Source organism: Lipophrys pholis (assembly GCF_963383615.2).
Source record: "Lipophrys pholis genome assembly, chromosome: 11".
Taxonomy (NCBI): Eukaryota; Metazoa; Chordata; class Actinopteri; order Blenniiformes; family Blenniidae; genus Lipophrys; species Lipophrys pholis.
In genome coordinates, this window is record NC_137631.1 from 26,977,430 (window position 1) to 27,000,378 (window position 22,949).

The following is a 22,949-nucleotide window of genomic DNA, read 5'->3' on the forward strand; positions in this document are numbered from 1 at the left end:
TCAACCAAATAAATTAATAGGAAAGAAAATGTGAAAATTAAGAATTGGAAATGTGCATATTAAGTGATATTTTAAACACATTAATCTTTAAAAAAAAAAAAAAAAATTCTGGAATAGTTTTACCAGCGGTTTCAAACATCTGTTGGTCTGCCTGCTCCTTCTACCCCCCTGACCCCAACCAGACAAACAAAGCACCACCAAGCCTGGTCCTGCAGAAAGTCTCAACAGTGTAACTTACTTAAGTACAATTATTCAGTAGTTCGTCCACCTCTGGGTAAAAGACAACACAAAAAGGACACGGTGTAAATTCACTGCTCAGTTTATTGAAATAGGTAAAGGCTACAACCGTGGAAGAGTTCAATTATTTATTTATATATATATATGATCTAAAAACAGGGCAGATAATTTATCAAAGTGATGAACTGATGTTGGATTCTATAAGTGCACATTTTAGTTAAAATTCAAACAGACAGCGTCATTCATTAAAACACACTAATATTTTTTCCCCATTTATACAATTTATGGCATATCTACAACAAGCTTCCTCTTTTTGCACGGCCACAACCTGAAATTAACGGAAAAAAAATATCAGTTCTCACTTTGTCTTTCCTCTACTTGTGTGACATGATAGCTAAAAAAAGAGAAAGTTGTGGCTCTGGCTCTGGGCCAATAAAGTGTTGCTACGACAAAAGGCAACGCTTTCTATCATAGGAAAATATATTGTGCGTGTTTATCTACAGCAGCGTTTTAAACCACGTGACATCAGTCTCTTTCAAGCATCAAAATAAAAACCAGACTTCCTCACACACTTGTATCTTATTTGGTATGTTTTTGAGGCGACACCCCCCAGTTTGTCAGAATCAGACAGGTCTCGGTCGGACTTGTTGCCTGACTCGTCATTAATAGTCAACTGAACACAGACATACAAGGAAGAGCTTAGGAGGAGTTTCCACAAAGTTGAAAACCAATAGTGCTTCACTTCTGCATAATCCATATTTTGTTTGCAAATTCTACAACAACCCGAGCAGCTTTGCATTAAAGCCTACAGGAACTTCCTGTTCTCGTCCGACACTCTGAGTAGCGCATAATGGCTGAAAAACTTATCAGCCGTGGAAATGCGTTATTTTCAAACTTCATGCAAGTGTACAACCAAATTCCACTGACATCCTGTCTGTTCTGTGTCCAGCCAACCAGTGAGGTGTCATTCCCCACGATAACTTCCCTGACACAGCCTGCCGAGATAACAGAGAGTTTGGAGGGACAGAAAAAAGGTGAACCAAACAAAAAAACTAAAAAGAAAACGGGAATAACAAACTTTATCAACATCTCTGATCATCTTTAGGCAGGAAATCTGACGGTCAAGGAAGTTATTATGAAGATCATGTGACGCAGATTTCAGAGGCCCAGGTTGGAGGCTTGCTGTCATAGGGGACGGGGTTTCTGGCCGTGGCCGTGGAGGCCTCTTCCTGTTGCTCCTCTCCTTCGTCCCGCTCTGCCTGCGCCGCCGCGCCGCCTCCGCCCGCCCAGGCAGGAAGCTCCAGGCCCGGCTGCGAGGAGAACGGCTTCTCCAGGACTCTGAGGACACGCTGGACCTGCAGCGTGGACGTGAAGTGTGAAGAGTGAAAGTGAGACACGGAAAGCAAAGGACTATATATTTTTGCATATGAAACATGATGACACTCCAAAGATTTAAAAAATAAAAATAAAAAATGGAGTAGAAACCAACACATGGCAGGACAATGGGAAGAAGTGTGTATAGAAGCCCACAAGGTAAACAACTCCAAGATGTGGAGAGAATTTAAATGGAAAATACCTCAACTAATGGCAAAAATGGGTTTACAGCACAGAGACATCTGCTGGAGGAACTGTAGCGTGGAGAGTGAGAATCACACTCGTATATTGAGGACACGGCCTAAATTATAGACATTCTGAGGCACTAAGAGCAATCTTTCAACCTAATAATATAAAAGATGCAAGAGTGGCACCATTTGGGTTTATATTAATAAATATTAGAGCTCAGAAATATCTTACAAACTGCCAACATACAATATGTGGATTGAGGAAGTCTGAAGTTTTCCAAATAGAACAAATATTCTCTCAGGCTGCAGCTGGACAAGTTACAAATAATGGAATTGTGATGTATAAAGGAATGTATATATGTTGTTTAAGCTGTAGGTTGTGTGTCGCAGCAGGAGCCTCCAGACCTCAGAGAAGTCTCCACTCTCGGCTGCTTCGATGGCGTTCTGGCCGATGTAGTTCCTCAGCACGACGCGAGGGTTGTTGCCGTTCATCACGCGCACTCTCTCCTCCTGAACAGTCGCCACGTCACTCTGGCCTTCCAGCTCGTGGCCCAGACGTTTCCTGCAGCGGTGATAATGCACACACACACACACTCACAGAGCTACAGTCATGGAACCGCATCCGCCTCGACACGCCATTTCCTCCTTTTTCTGTCTATCAGTCGCACTCCCACCCCAATACTCAAGCCCGTGCAGCTCCTCCACCCTTCTCCCCTTCGTAACTCACCTATAACGTGTGATCCAGGCAGTCCAGTCCACTGCGTGTTTGGCTCTCAGCTCCTCCTGGCTGCTCTCCATTAGATCTTTAAGTCTGCTGAGTTTGTCCAACTGCCTGGCTATTGTCGCCCGGTCCGAGATCATCTGGAAAAGCGACGGGTTGCTCTGAGCCAGGGAAAGCAGCATTGCCAGCTCGCTGAGTGACACAAAACAGTTATAATCCTTATTAACATGCTGGAGAAATCACACAACAAAAAAAACGCCTGCCAGTGCCGGCGATCCAAGAGTTTGTTCCAGACTTGATGGGGAAAATGAGGTAACGGGATAAAAACAACAATGCATGGTAATGTGTTTGGATCCGCTGGGACAAATGAGATTAGGTTGAGCAGGAATTTCTATTACATGAATTTAAATTCGAGGGGAAGTGCGAGGCGAGGTGGAGGGTAGCACTCTCTCGTCACAGTGAAACTGTCTCAGTTTCCTTTTCAACCGACTTTCTCCACGCTCTTCCTGTGCACGCGTGGGTTTTCTACAAAGAGACCTCATTTCCTCCCACGTCCAGAGACAGGTGCATGAGGTGAATCTTTTAGAAATAAATCATAGATGTGACTCTGTGTGTGTGTGTGTGTGTGTGTGTGTGTGTGTGTGTGTGTGTGTGTGTGTGTGTGTGTGTGTGTGTGTGTGTGTGTTGGTTACTTCCTGATTTCAACATTATCAGATATAATGGATGACAGATGTTGAGATCCAATGGCAATAATATCAGCTACTCTTTACCCATTTCTTCTCAAAGCCCAACAAGAAAGCTCTACGGTGGGAAAACTCATCCCCCCTGACCCCCAGACGTTCACTGCTGCTCCTCCTGAGAAGCTCTACTTTTTGTTGGCATCTGCAAATTCACATTACATAATAAAAATGTAATGCCAGTTCATGCCTGTAAGGAAACTCGTGAGCCCCAACCGACATGTAATAAATAACATCTAGCGAGATAAGCCAAGATTGTTGGTCGTCGTTGCTCAACACTGCATTAAACAGTTAGTAACACAAATCACACGGTTTCCGTGGAATGTAGGAGACACAGTTGGGAAATAAAAGGGTGTGACTTGGCTGTAGCAAATTTATATTTCCCTTAAGTGCGGGGTGTCGAACACATTTTAGCTCACGGACCACGAGAATTCATTTCTGTAAACATGCATTGGCTAAAAAAACTTCCGCTTTACGGGCCAAACAAATAAATTAAAAAAAAGGTGAGTGTGGTGTGAAGTTTCACCCTCAACACATAAAAGTTTGCAGCCCAGATAGAACTTCTGTAGCTTGTTACTCAAAGATTCTTTGTCAACAAGAGATTAGGAAAACACAACATATCTAAAAGTAACAATTGAAGACCTTTCAGTAGAAAAAGCTCCTCCAGATTTGAATACCAGAAGCTAAGACGGTAAGTCTGTAATTCCATCATTTAAATTATATTCCTTCCTGGAAAACACCACACGCATAAAATGAAAATTTCTCGAAAACAAATATGAACCGACTTTGTGTTGAGGTGCAATCTTGTTCTCTTTGTCTTTAGAATCACACAAGAAAATATAAAAACCTCTAAAAATACTAGTAAAAATAGCATAACTCCATAATGAGTTCATTCAAGATGTATATGTGTGTGTATTTTCAATTGCAATACCTATATTAATTTATATTTATCTCATTATTAATAGAAAAAATATATCAAATAAAGGATAATGTTGCTTTGAGGTTGTCTTTATCATTTATTCATGAATTACAACATTTTACTTTTTAGTCCTAATATCAGTGTGTTGATCAGAAATCTAGTTTAATGCTACTTCAGGACATTTCAGACTGATGCAGTGAGACACATCGGGTGCGTCCGAATAGTTCCTCCTGTCTCCTTTCCTATCCACTTCTCCTTAACCCCAGAAGTGTTTAAGCGGCGGCCATGTAAAGGAACGTTGGAATTCTCACTAAGCGAAGGAACCGAGGCTCAATGCTTCCTTGAGAACCTCCTTTAGCCTCGGAAACACTGATGCTTCCTTTACAAAAGGAGACCAGATCATGCTGCCCCAAGTTATTGTGCAGCCTATTCTCAGTCTGATTGGTTATTTATTCACTTGGCAGCCTCTTTTCCTTTGATTTCCATTCAAACCTTGTGATATTTGAGTTTATATCAGTGGTTAGAGGCACAGGGGAAAGTGGTAGAAATGCGCTTTTAGTAGTCTATTTCCGGCGTCATGACATCATCCACGGGGTTAAGGAAAAGTGTATAGGAAAGGAGAAAGGAGGGACTATTCGGAAGCACCCATTATCTTCTTTCAGTTCTTTTTTCCTCACCAAAAACAACTGCAAACAACGAGCAACACCCAGTGGTGGCAGCAGGTATTGCAGCAAACTGACGCACTATATTCCTGGAAAAAGTCAAAACTTTCTTTGTGCAGGGTAGTGCTGCAATACAGGCTAAACGTTACAGCACAATAATCCAAGAGTCCATTTTTGGTTTTTTTTTAGTTCATTTTTGACTGCAAACTTTGTGATTTTACTAAACATGTACAGACATTTTTGTTTGATCTTTGGCAAAATACTATTTTTTCAACAGAAATACTGACACCAGCAACTAATGTCCAGATTAGCTTTTTTTTTTTATAAAAGGTAGTATCAGAGGTTAAAACAATTGGGAAAAGTACTCCAAATCAAGTATTTCTCCAGCTCAACATATATGAGCCCACACTCAGCGTGCAGTAGGTCTTTTGTTTGTCTTTGTTTTCTCCTCACCGTGGATCCATGGTGGGTTTGTTCGCAGCTTTCAGCTCCTCCATGGAGGCACACTGCTCCAGCAGAAGGTCTGTGGCTATCTTCACAGCATCTCCTTCTCCCTCACTTTCCCCGTCAGTGGGACAGGAGATCTGACTCAAGCTGCGGAAGGTGTTGGTGAAGTCGGCGCCTGCATGAGGAGCGGAGAGAAGTCACTCTCGTGCTGCAATGAATCCACACGTTGACGTTCTCACACCCACCTGTGTCGTGCATCGTCCTCAACAGCTCGGTGACCAGGATCTCGTCCTCGGGTTCTTCTTTAACCAGCAAGCCCAGCTTCTTCCTCATGTTGTCCAAGTAGAAGCGGTTGTAAAGATCCAGATATTCATCCATGACGGCCTCTGCCCGGTCTGGCGGGAGCTCCGGAGCGAGGGCCTCCGCCAGCTTCACCAGGTTCCACCTGCAGATGGCCGGCTGGGCCTGGTACGAGTACCGGCCCGAGTTGTCAGAGGCGTTGCAAATGAAATCTGGATCGAACCTGCGAGCGAGAAGGAAAGTGACGAGTATTGTACGACGACGTTATCGAAGTAACGTGTTCTGAGAAACTCTTAAAAATCCCACCTGTCCATGAAGCCGTAGGGGCCGTAGTCCAGTGTGAGTCCCAGGATGCTCATGTTGTCCGTGTTAAGGACTCCGTGACAGAAACCCACACACTGCCACTGAGCCACCAGCCGGGCCGTGCGAAGCATCACCTGCACGTGTACACAGAAAGCATTATTCCTTTGCCGCAGATGAATGGTTTCACATCGTCAGGCATATTTAAACCTGAAGGTCCCCTGGGAAGTGCTGATGATATGATGACTCTCATAATTAGATGAGGAAAATGTCAGAACCCCAAATCCTCGTTAATAGCCTTAATCTCATGCGAGGCGCTGTGACTCAGCACACGCAGGCAGTGAACAGTCTTCAGCTGCTTAACGGGATAAGAGGATCCAAAAGTTTTTGGCTTCGGCGTCTGCAGATTCAAGGAAATCTGCCGGAGCCTTTCAGCTTCTGCCAAAAAGGCTTCGACTGGCAAGACGGTGTCACTTGCGAAGCCCTGACCTCTCTGAAGAAAGCCACGTTCCTCTCCACCCGGTCCGGATAATTCTGCTGGATCTCAGGGTAAAACGTCTCAATGACGTAATCCATCATCTGGCCTCGGATCTCGTCGCGTCCGTAGCTGGGTCCCTGGCGGCCAGTGGACTCGTCGGCCTGCTTGAAGATCTCAAAGGATCCGAACCTGCACACATGATGCAACGCCGTGTAAATATCTCGATGGGCTCAGACATCCGAGCCAGGTGGAGCAAAGGCAGTCATTTTCGATGATGATTCTTTGCTTTTTGTGAAAATAAAGACAATTTCATCACATATACTCTTTGACACAACAAAGAAAAAGTTTAAGGCTCCAGCAGACCCCTGCCCTAAACTAAAATGAGCTTGAGGCCCGCGAGCAAAGGAAGCTCGCAGTCACCTGAGGAAGGTGGGAGCGATGCGGAGAACTACGGAGCATCTCTCGTGGCGAGGGCGCCCGCTGTAGTAGACGTCCCGTATGACCCTGCTGTCGGAGGTCACCACGGAGCCAGCTCTGGTGGTGGGGACGCCCAGGAAGAACATGGCCTCGCTGCACAGAAACTCTCTGATGCTGGAGCGAAGGACCTTCCGGCCGTCAGCTTGTCTGTGGACGAACAGGAGAAAATAAGCATGCAGGCTTGGATTTTTACTTTCATGTTTCAAAAAAAAAAAAAGAAGGAAGCATTTATTTATTCGTCTCCTTGGGGAAATATTTCTCTGCATTTAACCTGTCGTGTTCATAATTAATTAAATAATTAACTTTAACCACACATGCTTGGAGCAGCAGGATGCGCCCAGGGAGCTGATGGGGGGGGGGGGGGGGGGGGGGGGGGGGGTCAAAGGTCTCGCTCAGGAAGCCACAGTGGGAATCTGTGGGATCCTTTTAATACTTATATTACATTTTTTAACCTCTTACAACACATTTTCAATTTTAGATTGACTCCTGGTGATATTTCATTGCATGCGAAACATACAGTGACAATAAAGGCATCACATTCTAAGGTTTCTCAACTGTGTCGAGTTATTTTAGCTGATCCACGTGTTACTTTATGTGAACTCAGCAGATTTTAGAAACGTATTGTTCACCGACTTCACATGCACTTTGTCAACGTGTATTAAATACAGTGTAACACACAAGTTTCAAGATGTTTTGTTACAAGCTTTAGTTCGCTGTGAAATTGACGTTAAAACTTTGCAAATCGTTGTTAAGCACAGGACAAGATCAGAGAAAGGAGACTGTGATGGAGTGACGAGAAGACCCAGGACACATGGAACAGCAGCATAATGACCATAATTCATCCATGAACCTCGTCGCTGTCCCTTAATGGACCCACTTGTCCAATGTTGTCCAATCTGCTTGCTCAATGAAAAAGTTACCCTATAAATCGCCCCACGGTGTTAATGTGAGTGTGTGTGGTTGTCTTGTCTTTCTGTGTTTGTGCCAGTCACTACATAGCTCTGTATAGGTTCATATCTAATATTACTTATTACATTTTTATTCTGTCTCAATATTTTTAACTTCCATTATATCTTTACTTTCCTTTTCATTCAGACGTCTGGAAGCTTTTGTTGGGTGTTATATTGAATTGTTAACTGAGTAAATACAGTTTTGTTTTGTTTATCTTAGCTGTCAAGATGTGACCTGTATGTCGGATTGCCAGTGAATAATCTTAACCCAATTTAATCTTGTAATGTCTACCTGGAATACGGGGTGAGTCCAGCTCCCTTCACCTGGATCTCCCATCGGCCGCTCGGGTTTTCCCGGTGCAGCTCGGGATCGTGGCCGGGAGGAACCTTCACCTCCCCCAGGTAGCATGCCGCCCCGTCGCCCAGCTGCCCGGCGAACTGCCCGAACTGGTGGCCGCAGTAGCAGTGCGCGGCGGGTTCGGACCCGGGCATCACCCTGGAGCCGCTCAGGTACTCGGGCCCCAGCTCGTCCCGCAGGACCTCCTCCCCGGAGAGGCCCAGCAGCGCCAGGGCTTCGTGCGACACCGCCACGAACCGAGGCCTGGTGAGCGGCTGCGGCTTCACCCGGGAGAAACACGCCCCTTTCACCTGCCGCACGCCGGGCTCCTCGGACTCGTCCAGCGGGAGCTTCCTCAGGGCGACGTTGTCAAAGTCTAGCCGCTCCAGAGAGGACCGACCTACGGCCAGACCCATACCGTCCATCCCCACCGAGCCGAGGCGTCTGAAGGCGGACACACCGGGAAGGACGAAGCGTGAGGGGGCGAACCGAGGTCCTAGATAAGCCATCCAAACCGGGCCATCCGCCCTGCAGTGCCACCCAGAAGAAGTTCAAGACAACCGATGTCGTAATCCAGGATACAACCGGATGTTTGTGACACTCAGTGTCGCATCGATCTCTGTCCGACTGGAAACAGCACACTAGACGGCAGAAATTTCTGTCCGCATCATTTTGATATACAACTGACTGTCAAACTTTATTCTTAAACCGATGCAGTTTATATTATTTATTGTTGTTTGGGCTATTTGATGACTGCTAAAAAAGAGCAATTTACCTGATAAAGCTCTATGGCTGATGTGAAAGTATTACATTCATTGTCACAAATACTCTATAAAAAAAAACATGTTTTATTGTGTTTTATAACAATATGAAACATTACATTTCCTCAATTTAAAACATTCTTTTTTTTTAAAAATACATTCTCAAGAGTAGCAAGCAAAACACCACAATGAGACTTGAGCTGAGATATCAGTGATGCTGTCACTTTTTGGGGGAATATTTGACTGTATTTTGCACAAAAAGGGACATACACATAATATATCAGTTATTTGGAAGCTGAAGGCCAGTTTAACTGCTGTGGAAATGCCCTATAACCTCTATTGCTGTCATTGCAGGACTGTTGTGGTTCACAGCATTAGTTAGAGCTATGTTTATAAAAGTATTTAATTGCTCACAATGTGTTTTCTATTTATTTGTTTGACATAGAAGAATCATCCACTCTCCACCAACGACATCAAACAGTAACGTAGAGTATGTAACCTAACTGCATCATGGAGCTGTTTGCTGTGTGTCCGGTCTGCAGCCGCCATGTGATGTAGGCAGGTTAGAGGTGTTGACAAAAGAACTCTAAGAGATGTTGCAAAACTGAGCCGTCGCCACCAGACTTCATCTTCGGAGTCTTTCCATAGCGCCATCCTTCGTTTATCCCCAAAGAATGTTGTTTTTCCATTTATTGGAATGCTGTGCAGGTTAGTCAAACTGGAGTTATTTATTTGTGAGAACTGCATCCTAAACTTTTTCTTGATGAACATTTGTGATTTTATCTTTCTTGTACTTCCGGACTCGACCGAACTAACATGTCCTATAGTGAGACACTGACCGACCATAAGCCAGGACACGGCACGGTGTACCTGTGTTCAGGATCTACTGTCCTAAGGCCTTGAAGGTTTAATTCAGATCTAAGTCACATAAGACAGAGCCGGCATTCAGTAAGTGTTAAATTGTTTAAATTATTGACCAGAACATATTTTGAACTTGGGTCTAGACTAGGTATTGCTCTCACACGATCACAAACGTTCAAAACCAAAACACAGGAAAACTAAACCCTTAAAACAAAAATACATAAATCAGTGACAAGTACCAAGGTGTATTTTGGATATTTCTAGTTTTTTTAAACAGGTATGTTGCGGACATGATGGACCTTCTATTTGAGAAAGTCTTTGTGGACCCAACGTCGTACACAACTGCACTGTTGGCCGTCCGGACCCCGCCCGGTCCCAGAGGATTAAATTGTGCAGTAAGAGCAGCCTGACAAGGAGGAGGTCATCACTAGAAAAAGGTGTAGGATTTAAACTTGATTTGAACCTGGACACAATCCAGGGCAAGTTTATATCCGACACCTTTTATTTTTTTGTTTATGTGGATTGTGCAAGTTCGGCCCTGTGTTTCAATTGTTAGTTTTTTTTAATGCACATTGTATAATGTAAATAAAGGCTTGAAAGTATCTGCAGAAATGACTCGTGTGGTAGTCATTTTCAGTAGTAATTGTTTGGTTCCAGGCCACAACAAAGAAAAACTTAAAGGTTATTTTGGCACTATTTTACTAATTCAGCACAGTCAAGCTGAAATTGGGCTGAAAGTGTTTGACACCATAGATTGTGTTTTAGTTTTCTGAATTCGGGTTTGATTACACGTAATGCTTTGCTTTAAGTTGCCACGAAATGTCCTCATGAATCTGCTTTGCCTTAAGATAATATTCTGATCATTGGTGATACTTTGTGAGTTTCATGAATTATAAGTGAAAAAATATAAAAAGAAACATTCAGTTTTGTGTGTAATAACTCAGTTTGGTAAGTTTCTTTTAATGAAATTATGGAGAAACGTTAGTTCCCTTTGTTTTCTAATGTTTTGAGATTAACCTCACTCCTCTGTATTTGTTATAACTAAACTCCGAGCACAGAACAGAGCTGGATTGCTTCTTCTGTTGAGCATTTTAAAGACAGAAAAGAAATATCTATTAGCTTTTTTTGTATTTATACCTGTTGTAGAATGTTTTTCTACAATATGTGCTTACATGTTACACGTCTGTCCATTTTCTACATATGAATTTCCTTTTCTGCCAATTGTTCACATTTTGTATATTACTTGTCTATATTTTTATTCTTTATTAAATGTAATCTTCCTTTTAATGCTTGCGCAGTTCATTTCTTTTTATATATATATATATGGTCATGTTTTTTTGGCCCTTTATGCTCCATTTCTATTGACCTAATTATTATGTAAGCTGCACTTTTGATCCATTTCCTGTTTTGATGTGTATATTCAAGATCAATGAAGAACATAAACTAGCACATTGAGGCAAATATACTTTCTTTACTTAAAAGTCCATTACTGAATAAAGACTCAATATTTGGTATGATAAAAATAAAACATGAGGGTATGGGGAAGCAAATCAAAAGAAAGACAGGCATTCAGTTTTCTAAGCAGCTCATACAGCAGATCAAACATTGGTAGATTACGCCAGAGAACGACAGAGTTGAGTTTCACTGTATTAAACTGCACAGGAACCTCTGCATTTTCAATATCCATATCTCCTCCTTAGGCAAGAGAAGGTATTCAACAGTTGGAAGACTGATTATCTAAAGCTCTAAGTATGAATAACTGGAAAGAGACTCAATTGTTTACAGGATGGAACAAAATCCCTATCAGGATGTTTCACAATTTATAAAGAGCAAACAAAACCAATTCCCGTAAATCCCCTAAAAATATCTTGAGTGATTAATGCAGGTACCATACAGACTTTTATTTTTTTCCAATCTTTAAAGTTGATGCACTTTTAACAAATTTTCAACAGTGACACATCCTATTTTTAATATTCTAGGTAATTATTAATTTTTTTCACGAGTGCAGTAAGAAGCTCTGTGTATAGCTCAATGTTTCTCGTAATCCCCATAAAAGAGGCGATCCAAGGGCAAGGCAGCTGTGATACCAGCATAAGACTTTATCTCCCGACTCCCGGCAACCTTAACAGTCAGTTCCCATGACTGTAGGCAAAACAAGTCCATAAACAAATGATAAATGTCAAGTTCAATTCAGTTTCGGATCGCGAGGGGGAGGAACAACTCGTTTCAGTTCCATTATCTCAGTCCCAGATTCCCATTTCACCATCAGACCGGGAAACATTAATGCATATTCTCTATAAAAGTACAAACAGCTGGTGTGCTGAATGCCAGACGTTCTACAGTGACATTATTCAGAAATGGATGATGCATATATATATATCTCAATGTCAAGTAAAGAATCTTCACAACAGAGATGAAGCTAAAGAAAGTCTACATATGAGAGTGCCTCATATTGGACGTACGATCACATCACTCGGCTCGTCGTGAGGCACCTCACTGCATTTCCCGCAATCTCTGCTACGTGTATGAAAATTTCAACTGAAATCAACAAGAACAAGCAATAAGAATTAGCAACGGTATTTATAAAACAGGCTTATTGTGAGATCTTTAGGGACAGAATCGTATAAACTTGCATTGACCGTTTGTATGTAGAAGATGCATATAACTGAAATTGTTGCAGTTCCGTTTGGTACATCGGTAGCCCTTTAAGCTGCAATATGAGGCACTTGTCTGTTGATGTTGGCAGGACTGTGCATGTGGGGAATCAAGTGAGTGTATTTAATGCTAATCCAGAGTGTGAATTTTGAGGGCTGTGTATATGGAAAGCAGAAACGACCTTTTCTTGAATTACATTTTATACATGCACCCGATGGCATGTGGATCACTTTATGCACCACCTATAAAAACTTACATTGAATAGAACATGTTGACATTTTAAACTTTTTTTTTTTTTTTTCCCCTTCCATAAATGCACACGCATAAGAATCTACTTTATTCTAATAAAGTGCTGGACTTGAAGGGGGAATAATTAACAACAATACCAGCTGTTAGCAGAAAGGAATGAAGGACTCCTGTAAGAAAATGGCTCCATCATATCAGGGCAGGCGATTTAAGATGAATCCGATTCTTAAAATAAAAACTCTCTCTATATATATATATATTAAGACATTTAAAGGGGACATATCATGCTAAATCCACTTTTTTAGCCCTTAAATGCATGTTGTTGTATATTTAGAGTGTTTAGAAGTACAGAAAAGTTCAAAGTAGTCTCTTCAGGTGCTCCGTTGATATCTTTATATTCTGTTTTGGTCATATTTTGCGATCGGTTTCGATTTTTCTATTCTCTATTACGTTTTTTGAACAATGACGTCACAGTATTCGCAGCGGAACTGCCAAATTAGGACATCGACACTTCGAGCAATCCGCCATTTTTGTTTCTCGCTGCGATTTTGTAGTCCAACCGAAGTTACGAGAGGATAAGTCGAAATGTTCGGTTGTTGGATGTAGTAACCCACAAGCTTCATTACACCGTCTCCCAGCATCAGAACCTTTTCCAACTGCCTGGTTGAGTTTTATTTTTCACAGAAATGTACCCACATCTGTGGGTAAGGTCATTTTTGTGTGCGCGAAGCACTTTAAGGACGACTGCTTCAACAACCTCCGCCAGTATAAAGAAGGATTTGCCGAAAGACTTCGTCTGATTGAGCGGTCAGTTCCTTCTATCTATGGAGACGACGAACAGAGCACTTCGGTAAGCTGTATATAACGCTAAAAAGTGTGATGATAAGACGTCCCTGTCATTGTTTTGTTAGCATTAGCAGTTGCACCGTCTTCATATGTTAGCGCTGTGTGCTCGTTTTAGATTATAATGTAACTTCTGTGTTAAATAGTCGTTGTAATACAGGCAGTATTGTAGTAGTGGGCATGGATGGAGAAGTTAGTGTAAATATAGTAACACACCATTGCGTTACATCCATATGAAGACGTTGTTCTGCAGGTGCATCATCGTCATTTTCATCTCGCTCCGCCGGTCCGACTCTGGCTCCAACATGTATGGCTGGATGGACAAATCTTCCGTTGTTGACATTTTGTAAATAATGTGTGAATATGAAGTTTCTGCGCCGCTAGATAATTGTATCTGTTCTATCAAACTACAAAGATGGCCGAACAGGGTGGCGTTGAACCGAGTGTCACCTCTGCAACCTGGAGAGGAGGCGGGGTATGAAGTGTCTCATTTGCATTTGAAGAGACCGCCCCAAAACGAGTTGCTCTCAGAAGCACATCAGAAAAGGGGTAGAAAAGGGGCCTGTGGAGCTCTAATAATGAGGAATTCAGACCCAAGCATTGCAGTTCCGCTTTATATAGACCACAACTGTATGATTTATATGTAAAAATGAAGGATTTAAAAGCATGAGGAGACATATCATGCTTTTAAATCCTTCCTTTTTACATATAAATCATACAGTTGTGGTCTATACAACGCGAAACTGCAATGCTTGGGTCTGAATTCCTCATTATTATAGCTCCACAGGCCCCTTTTCAACCCCTTTTCTGATGTGCTTCTGAGAGCAACTCGTTTTGGTGCGGTCTCTTCAAATGCAAATGAGACACTTCATACCCCGCCTCCTCTCCAGGTTGCAGAGGTGACACTCGGTTCAACGTCACCCTGTTCGGCCATCTTTGTAGTTTGATAGAACAGATACAATTATCTAGCGGCGCAGAAACTTTATATTCACACATTATTTACAAAATGTCAACAACGGAAGATTTGTCCATCCAGCCATACATGTTGGAGCCAGAGTCGGACCCGGCGGAGCGAGATGAAAATGACGATGATGCACCTTCAGAACAACGTCTTCATATGGATGTAACGCAATGGTGTGTTACTATATTTACACTAACTTCTCCATCCATGCCCACTACTACAATACTGCCTGTATTACAACGACTATTTAACACAGAAGTTACATTATAATCTAAAACGAGCACACAGCGCTAACATATGAAGACGGTGCAACTGCTAATGCTAACAAAACAATGACAGGGACGTCTTATCATCACACTTTTTAGCGTTATATACAGCTTACCGAAGTGCTCTGTTCGTCGTCTCCATAGATAGAAGGAACTGACCGCTCAATCAGACCAAGTCTTTCGGCAAATCCTTCTTTATACTGGCGGAGGTTGCTGAAGCAGTCGTCCTTAAAGTGATTCGCGCACACAAAAATGACCTTACCCACAGATGTGGGTACATTTCTGTGAAAAATAAAACTCAACCAGGCACTTCGAAAAGGTTCTGATGCTGGGAGACGGTGTAACGAAGCTTGTGGGTTACTACATCCAACAACCGAACATTTCGACTTATCCTCTCGTAACTTCGGTTGGACTACAAAATCGCAGCGAGAAACAAAAATGGCGGATTGCTCGAAACGTCGATGTCCTAATTTGGCAGTTCCGCTGAGAATACTGTGACGTCATTGTTCAAAAAACGTAATAGAGAATAGAAAAATCGAAACCGATCGCAAAATATGACCAAAACAGAATATAAAGATATCAACGGAGCACCTGAAGAGACTACTTTGAACTTTTCTGTACTTCTAAACACTCTAAATATACAACAACATGCATTTAAGGGCTAAAAAAGTGGATTTAGCATGATATGTCCCCTTTAAAGGAATGGTTAGAAAAATATCCCAAACAAAATTTTTGGCGTTTGTATGTGAACGAGAACTTAAAAGAGTACTGTCACGGTTTCTTTGGCAGTACAGCGCCGCTGCACCTACAGGGACGTCATGATGAGGTGGTGGTGGGGTGGGGTACTCCGAACCCTCGGAGGTCCTTGGTAGTTCAAAGTGTGGGCTGGCGAACCCTTTACTTCCAGCCTCAGCTCCATTTTAAAATTTTTTTTTTTTTTTAAGGCCATTGGTGGTAGATGCATTGTTTTAAGGGAGTGCTGGTCGTGTCCCTCATAGCTCGGAGGAGAGCGGCGGGGGTCTAGCCGGGGGGGCCGGCCGCAGCGTCTCCAGTAGTGATTGGATTGTGTGTGTAGACAGCAGGGCTCTGCCTAGACTCCCCCCGACACGGTAGCAGGCGTATCCCAGCATGCCCACCATGACGCCCTTTATCACCATGCGCAGCACCCAGCCGAAACGTGAGGGAGGAGCGACGCTGTGTGGAAATAAAGACTCGTCAAAATGACTCAATATCACCAACTGAAAGCATGTAAGGAGTAAAAAGTGGAACAGAGACGCATACCTCATGATTTCATTAATGTTGAGCTGCTTTTCCCAGTTTCTTTCTATCCCGGGGACATGACCCATCCCCACGACTCCCACCACCACACCAGGCACTTCTACAAAAACAATCGTTGGGTCACATAAGCAATCCGCAATTCTACGAGCTTACGACTCCTCATGACGACGACGTGCATCGTCTCACTGGTTTCTTTTATGTAGGACTGAAGAAGTTCCCACTTTAAAAGACGAGAATATTTTCATGTGAGGATGTCAAACAACAAATTTAGAACAAATTTATAACTGAGAAATTGCCACACAATCCCAAAGAAGGCAGATTTTTTTCTTTCTTTCAACACAACTTGACTAAAAGTTCCCTCTTTGTATAAAACAAAGCAGAAATGCTACATTAAACATGACTCGGCGTTTCCTCTGACGGTATCGCTCTGACCGCACTGGCGAAGCATTAACGCAACACATTCGATGATGGAGCGTGATAGCAACATTTACGTGTGTTTTCAGAAAGAGCAGCTTATAATGAAACTCAGTCAGTTTAAGAATTAAGCGTGAAACTGAATTTTCACACAGATTATAGATTATGGACGAATATTGAGCCGTGTAAAACTCACTCTGGGCATTAGAGGGAGCCTCCACACAGCGTGTCGCCTGGCGGAGTGTGTGCGTGAGGTAGATGTCTCTTTCAGCCACTATGGTTTGGTGAAGTGCTGGAAACTCGCCGATCATCTCAGACATGGTTTGCTCCAGGAGGTCCTTCTGTTTGCACTTCTCCACGTCTTCTTTACTGAAAGAAGACAAACACACCGAGTTCAGTCTCACAGAAATTTTTTTTTAAAAATCAAACTGGGTTTTCTGTTCTCAGGCTGGAATTTATTCATAAGAATGAGACAATACGATGTTTAAAATACAATAAAATCAGCCTTTTGTTTCTCCTAATGTTTGAGATTCTGATTGGTTTTTCAAATAACAAATATACAAATTATATTCTCAAGTGTTTTTTTTTTTTATGGTTATCGGTGCCCACTGAGAACAATTCAGTCAAAGTCAAATCAATATCGTCATGAGCTTTTTTTCTTGCAGTTCACAATCTGCATCAGTGGGAACCCCCCCCCAAAAAAGTCTCCTTCCAAACATTTCTTTTTGTTGTTGCTGCTGCTGCAGGCAATGTGATTTCATGCGTCAGTGAATCTGACAGCAATTTTCAGTCGGATCCTCAGAGATGCTGCAAGATAAAGACAATCACTTCATGCAGAAAACTTCCAGTCTGATACGAGACACAGTTGAAAAAGAACTGGAAGTATGTGTGGGCGCACATCGCCTGGCTCTCGTACAATATGAAAAACACATACACTGTCGCTTCAGGTATCCACAAGAAAATCCCCCCAAAACTGCATTATCTATTATTTCACACGTAAAAATGTGATAAACACCTTAATGTATTCTGATTTTTAAACCATTTCAGTTTGAAAACACAGAGATACAAGTTATACTTTATGTGAGACACAGACTTCAACAACGGTGAGCGCTAAAGACTTGGTGTTCATGTTGCTGGCAAGCTGTACAGTACGTGTTCGCTTGTGGAAACTCGATTCAAACATCAACAAGTCGTCTGTTCTTTCTTAAGGGGCAAACGCATTATCAAAACACTGACACCCAAAGTCCCAGCGTGACAGAAAGTGATCAGTGAATACCTGATTGGATCGGACAGAAAGCAAAGGCCCCAAGCGAGGCGAGCCTTCTGCCACAGACTCAGGGCAGCAATGGCTCTCTTGAACGTCACCGGAATGGGCCTGTCCCCGAGGTGAAATCTACAAAACGGCACCCGGCCAGCCTGTGGAGTGAAATCCCAAGATTTAGGAATAAAATAATGTAAAAGTATTGTAGTAAAAACAACTTTGCAAGTTTTTATATGTTTTAGCAGCATGTAGAAAGTGACACCTCTTACAAATCAAGATTTCTTAATAACAATTTCTCATATAATCAGGTGTAATAGCAAACATTGGGTAATTGTTAAAATTGCGCGTGATCTTTTGTAATTATTCTTTGATGATACCATCGGGTGCAATGTAACGTTGTTCCAAACAATGACTCATGCACACATTTCTTTCCATCAGAGTTTTTTTTAGTGAAATTTGCTAAAACATGTCTAAAAATCACAAGAATCTGTGTATATGTTGGAGCTGTGTTGAAATGGCAAGATTACAATATTGTGTCATTTCTATTGAAGTTTGTTTTTGGTACAAGGTTTTTGTCTATTTTGCAGTGAGAGGAGGCGCATATGTTTAAAAACAGTGACACCCAGAAGGAAGACTCTAAAACTAATAAACACCGAGTTGAATTATAATTTGCAGAGAATCAATTTCTTGCTAAATGAATTCAAGGTCACACAGGCCAACAGCTCAAATTGATTTATAATGACTAAAGCAGGCAGAAGTACAAGGCTGCATTTAAAATGTTACTGTAAACAGCAAGAACATCTTTTGTGGATGGTTTACCTCTTTGAATGCCTCCCTAAACTCTCCTCCGGGTGCCATGCCCAGCTGCTCTGTGATGTGAGCAGACACTTTGAGCAGGAGAATCTGCATGAGGCCCGACATCAGCCCGTTCTGACAAGGAGAGAGAATACATTAGCATGCACAAAAAGGCCAGGGAAACTTCTGAGCTCATTATTTAAATCAAGAGTATTTCACATTCTGACAAGTTCTTTATGTCTGAAGATTTTCAGTCATCGAGGTCTCGGTTAACCAACGAGGGGCAGCCGTCATCCACGAATCCTCCGACTTCAGAACGGAAGGACGATATGCTCGGATCAAAAATAAAACGTCTGAAACCATTTAATGCTGCCCTCAGCTTAACCCAACTTATATCGGCTCTTGGGTTTTATGAATTAACGGAGTCATGTTTATGGAAACCGGACAGACCAAATGCAGAAAGCAGAACAGACTAAAAGCTCTCCGTTTGCTTTGCAACACAGATTCAGTGGTATTCATTTCTGGATTGCTAGCAAGTACACGCTGCAACCCTCTTTACTGTGATCAAAATATCAGGGGGGGGGGGGGGGGGGGGGGTGCTGTTTTCCCACTTTTCTTTACATATTTATATACTTAAGCCATCATTCTGAAAGCCCGACCTGCTTGATGGCCTGCTGAACCTTGTCCAGGTTGATGTCTTTGGCTTCCCTCAGCAGAGTACTCTCGTCCATCTTTAACATCGACACCCTGTACTGGCAAAGCTCCACCACTACCACGTCTGGCTGCACAGCGCGGATCGTCTACGTGAGGGAGAGAAAGAGCGGTGGGTGTGTAAGATGAGAGGCGGCATCAGAAGTAGAAAAGAGAGCAGTTGGAGGGAAATCAATGTGAAGCAAAAAAATAACACCGGATTATTCCTGACAAACTTAGAGCACCAACTCAATTACAGCTTATACAGGGAAACCAGATCATCATTACTTGTGAGACGATATAGCATTCCTCCACATATTAAAGCTACATTCACACTATAGAGCAACTCCAAAGCCTTTCTGGGGATTACAGATCCTCTTTACTGCTCCTGTCTGCTCACCATGGCCACGTCGTTTTTGCTGCTGTCACTGAAATGGGCAGTGCCCACCAGGTAGAGGAGGCTGCCATCAGGGGCGGTGAGACAGGTCACCGTCTCGGGGAGATCGGGGGACGACTGACGGCGCTGGGCGCGCAGCTGCCAAAGCAGCTCCATTGTTTCACCGTCAGCTACAAAAAGAGACAGACAAAAAGCAATGAGAGAATAATGTTCAATTCCATACAATAACTAAAGTGATATATGGAAGGACAATTTCCTCAAATGTATGGCAGGACTGGAGGAACTTGTAAACTGCACTGTGAGAAAAATGTTAGCACTCTTTACTTTCTTATCTCTATTCTATTTTGGGTGACATATGTGTAAACTGTAGGAGGGTAAACAAGAGGAAATTTCAATTCCACTGTGGGTATGTGGAGCAGAATTGAGAATATAGTTCACTTTGACTTTGAAGGACAAGAATATTTACACAGGACATGGCCGCTTTCGACCAAAATAAGTTACCACACCATCTTAAAACACACTGCTAAACTTATCTGGAAGAAAACAAACTGAGAAAGCAACAGCAGCTTACAGATCCCCGGAGGTATACAAGGCGGCACATCTTCCGATGGGCCGACGGATTCATCCTGAGAAACATCGAAACAGCAAATATTACACAATAGAAGCCTTGTTGACTCCATCGCAAGATTAGGTGATTGCTATTGTTCAACTGTAGTTTGTGAAAGACTTGAGTCACTCAGTGGTGATTGTGAAACGACTTCAGCAGGTTAGCAAAAAGAGGGAACAAACACTGCATCGCCAAAAACACACATGAAGGTTTCCTATCTCAGGACATCTGTCAATATTTCAACCAACCTCTGAATTGTTGTCCTGCTCCATGCTCGAGGCTCTGAAAGCTGTGTGACACAGAGAGCAGAGTCACTGGATCACAGCTGACGCTGACTTTACGGGAACAGCTGCTGACTTGTTCAAAAAGCAGCATAAACACATCGATGCAGTTCAACGTGGAGACCAGTAAGAGGAATAAGCGAAGACGCAACGTCAAATCGCATCGGACAGGAAGGTAGACAGTTACAGGACGCGGTATGCACCTGAAGCAGAAGTGATAGTAGAAGGTTTAAAAAGGACTGGGAAATCTAAATATTGACTTGCTGATAGCCCAAGCGTCTCTTTCTAGCTACCGGTGTTTCGGATTGACTGGCACCCTTGATAACTGGTGACCGACGTCCTTTTGCGTTGTCGTTGCTCAAACCCGAAGCTGTCCTGGCGAACGCCGAATTACAGCATTCACAATAAAGTTTATAGCGCCGGACCTCTCGCGAGTCTTATTTTACCGTCTGCTGTTTCCCACCGTAACGACTGACGCTAAACGACGCCGATCACCAGTTAACACGCAAACCAGGTAATGCGAGACACCTTGCGTTCCAGCTAATTCAAGCTAATGTAAGCTAGCAACTCCAGTACGACTTTAGTCAAATTACACACAATGAGGCAAGAATATATAATGAACAAATGCCGACTCTTTCAAATACTAATTACATAATGATATAATTGATAGTTGTCCATAAAGAATGTATCTTGTACTCACTGAGAAAGCCAGCCCGTCCACGGAGAGAGCTTCTTCTTTAGTGCGGCAGCAGCACGGCTGATAGTACTGACAGCCGCGGTGCATTCTGGGACATGTAGTCATTGAGTCATGAGAATCGTAACACGTGTTTCAAATTGATTTATTTATTTTTTTAAATTTTTTAATCAGGAAAATGTTTCAGTGTGATAACATTTTACATGTGACAATCAAACCCTGGTCCTCTTCTCCAAATATTCTCTCTATATAACCATTCTTTTACGTCTCTGCAACAGCCCTGATGTGAAATTAAACAGAAACTCAGATAATAAGCAGAGCTGTGTAACAACTCTTATGCTCACTAGTGATACTTGTCTTAAAGTGCTTTCGGATTGCTCTTTACTGTGCTTGAGTAGTCTCACAGGGGGATATTGAGTATCAGCAAAATATGAAGTGACAATTCCCCAATTACATTATTTTGATTGTGTGCTTTATTTCATTGTCCCAGATGAATAAATGAGTGTACCTATACTGTATGTAGGCCCCTGGCAGAAGGACTAATGTTCAACAGTAGATGTCATGTGTCTTTATTTAAGTTTCAATGATCATGAATGAATGCACTAAAAATATGCATATGTGGCGATTGTGGTAGCCACTCATCCCCTGTACAAAAGGGATAACGTACTGTATATGGTTTAGTTTACTATAAATATCAGACCAACTATTCTAACTACTTGTTCCCACAATGGTTTTTTTTTGGTTTTGTTTTTTTTCATTTCCCTTGAACTGCTCTGTTCAAGAAGTGAGACGGGGCGGATTTACAGAACAAAATGTAGATAGTGTGTGACCAGCATATATTTAGGTCATCTTGTAATCTTGTAATAAACCCGCTCAAGTCAACATCTACTCGTTAATTTACTTTACATTACAGCACTTCACCAAGAAGCCAGCCGAATACAAACTTCATGTACTCAACCATTAAACCCAGCATCTTTCTCAATGAAAGAGCTGCTATTATAACTTGCACATCCACACTTATTGGATCCACTAGAGCAGGGTTTTTCCAAGTGTGGGAGGATGAGTCCCCCCCCCCCGCCCCCCCCCACCCCCACGGAGCTTGAACAACACCAGTATTCGTCATATGTCTCATGCCAAGTAGAGATTTCTAGGTGAACGCCAGATTTTCTAATCCTTTTTCACAAACTAATGTTGTTCATGGTTGTTGGAATCCTGAGGCATTTAAAGTATATCTCTTTTCATGCTCAGCTATTGCAGCAGTTATGTATTTTCTCATTTCAATTAGTCTCTGTTATAGTTTTTCTCACCACTTACTTCTTTTTAATCTAGATTTTCACTCAAAACGTCATACTGATAAAAAAAAAAAAGCCTAGTTTTGCACCCATCTCCACCCCACTTTAAACCTCAAAACCACCAGCTAGAGGGTCTCACTGAGCAGCACTGAAGCTCCACTGTCTCTCAGTCAGTTACATTATCAATACAAAGCCTGCTGTCCCTTTTCAAAGATGCCAATTCACCTCATTGTATCTAACGTGCAAATATAGTCAAAATGTCGAATGTGTTTTTAAGCAACCGTGAAATGGCAATGGTAAGCCATAAAATGTGTTTTATATCTTAAACACCCCAGAAACACTGAGTCATATACAGTGTCTATACATGTATAGCAATTTGTGAATTATGATGCCATAAGCGCATTCATTATTGCCACAAATATATTGTGATCGCTTGCATATTAATTGTGCGGATCTTAACAAGTGTATTGCATGAGCTACGTTTCTACTTGGCTATTGGGATAAAGGGACTAAGCATTAT

General features: G+C 42.3%; 2 protein-coding genes across 4 annotated transcripts; both read right to left on the bottom strand.

Moving 5' to 3' along the window:
* Nucleotides 1-304: 304 nt before the first annotated feature.
* On the bottom strand, nt 305-9,296 carry selenoo1 (selenoprotein O1). Its single transcript, XM_080474692.1, has 9 exons — nt 8,083-9,296; nt 6,784-6,987; nt 6,375-6,552; nt 5,892-6,022; nt 5,531-5,808; nt 5,292-5,460; nt 2,527-2,712; nt 2,205-2,361; nt 305-1,592 (listed from the first exon to the last, which is right to left on the bottom strand). Exons 1-9 carry the CDS (start codon nt 8,634-8,636, stop codon nt 1,380-1,382), a joined length of 2,070 nt encoding a protein of 689 aa, XP_080330818.1. The 5' UTR covers nt 8,637-9,296; the 3' UTR covers nt 305-1,379.
* A 5,164-nt stretch (nt 9,297-14,460) lies between these two features.
* trabd (TraB domain containing) lies at nt 14,461-21,229 on the bottom strand. 3 transcript variants are annotated; one of them, XM_080475632.1, is made up of 10 exons: nt 21,144-21,229; nt 20,411-20,451; nt 20,127-20,181; nt 19,559-19,725; nt 19,128-19,268; nt 18,493-18,603; nt 17,689-17,828; nt 16,609-16,781; nt 16,002-16,098; nt 14,461-15,914 (listed from the first exon to the last, which is right to left on the bottom strand). In XM_080475632.1, exons 2-10 carry the CDS (start codon nt 20,432-20,434, stop codon nt 15,713-15,715), a joined length of 1,110 nt encoding a protein of 369 aa, XP_080331758.1. In that variant the 5' UTR covers nt 20,435-20,451; nt 21,144-21,229; the 3' UTR covers nt 14,461-15,712. The 3 variants fall into 3 exon arrangements, with proteins under 3 accessions (XP_080331758.1, XP_080331760.1, XP_080331759.1); XM_080475634.1 differs by having other exon boundaries at nt 14,903-15,914; nt 20,411-20,444; nt 21,144-21,214; XM_080475633.1 differs by having other exon boundaries at nt 14,903-15,914; nt 20,411-20,518; nt 21,144-21,208.
* Nucleotides 21,230-22,949: the final 1,720 nt, after the last annotated feature.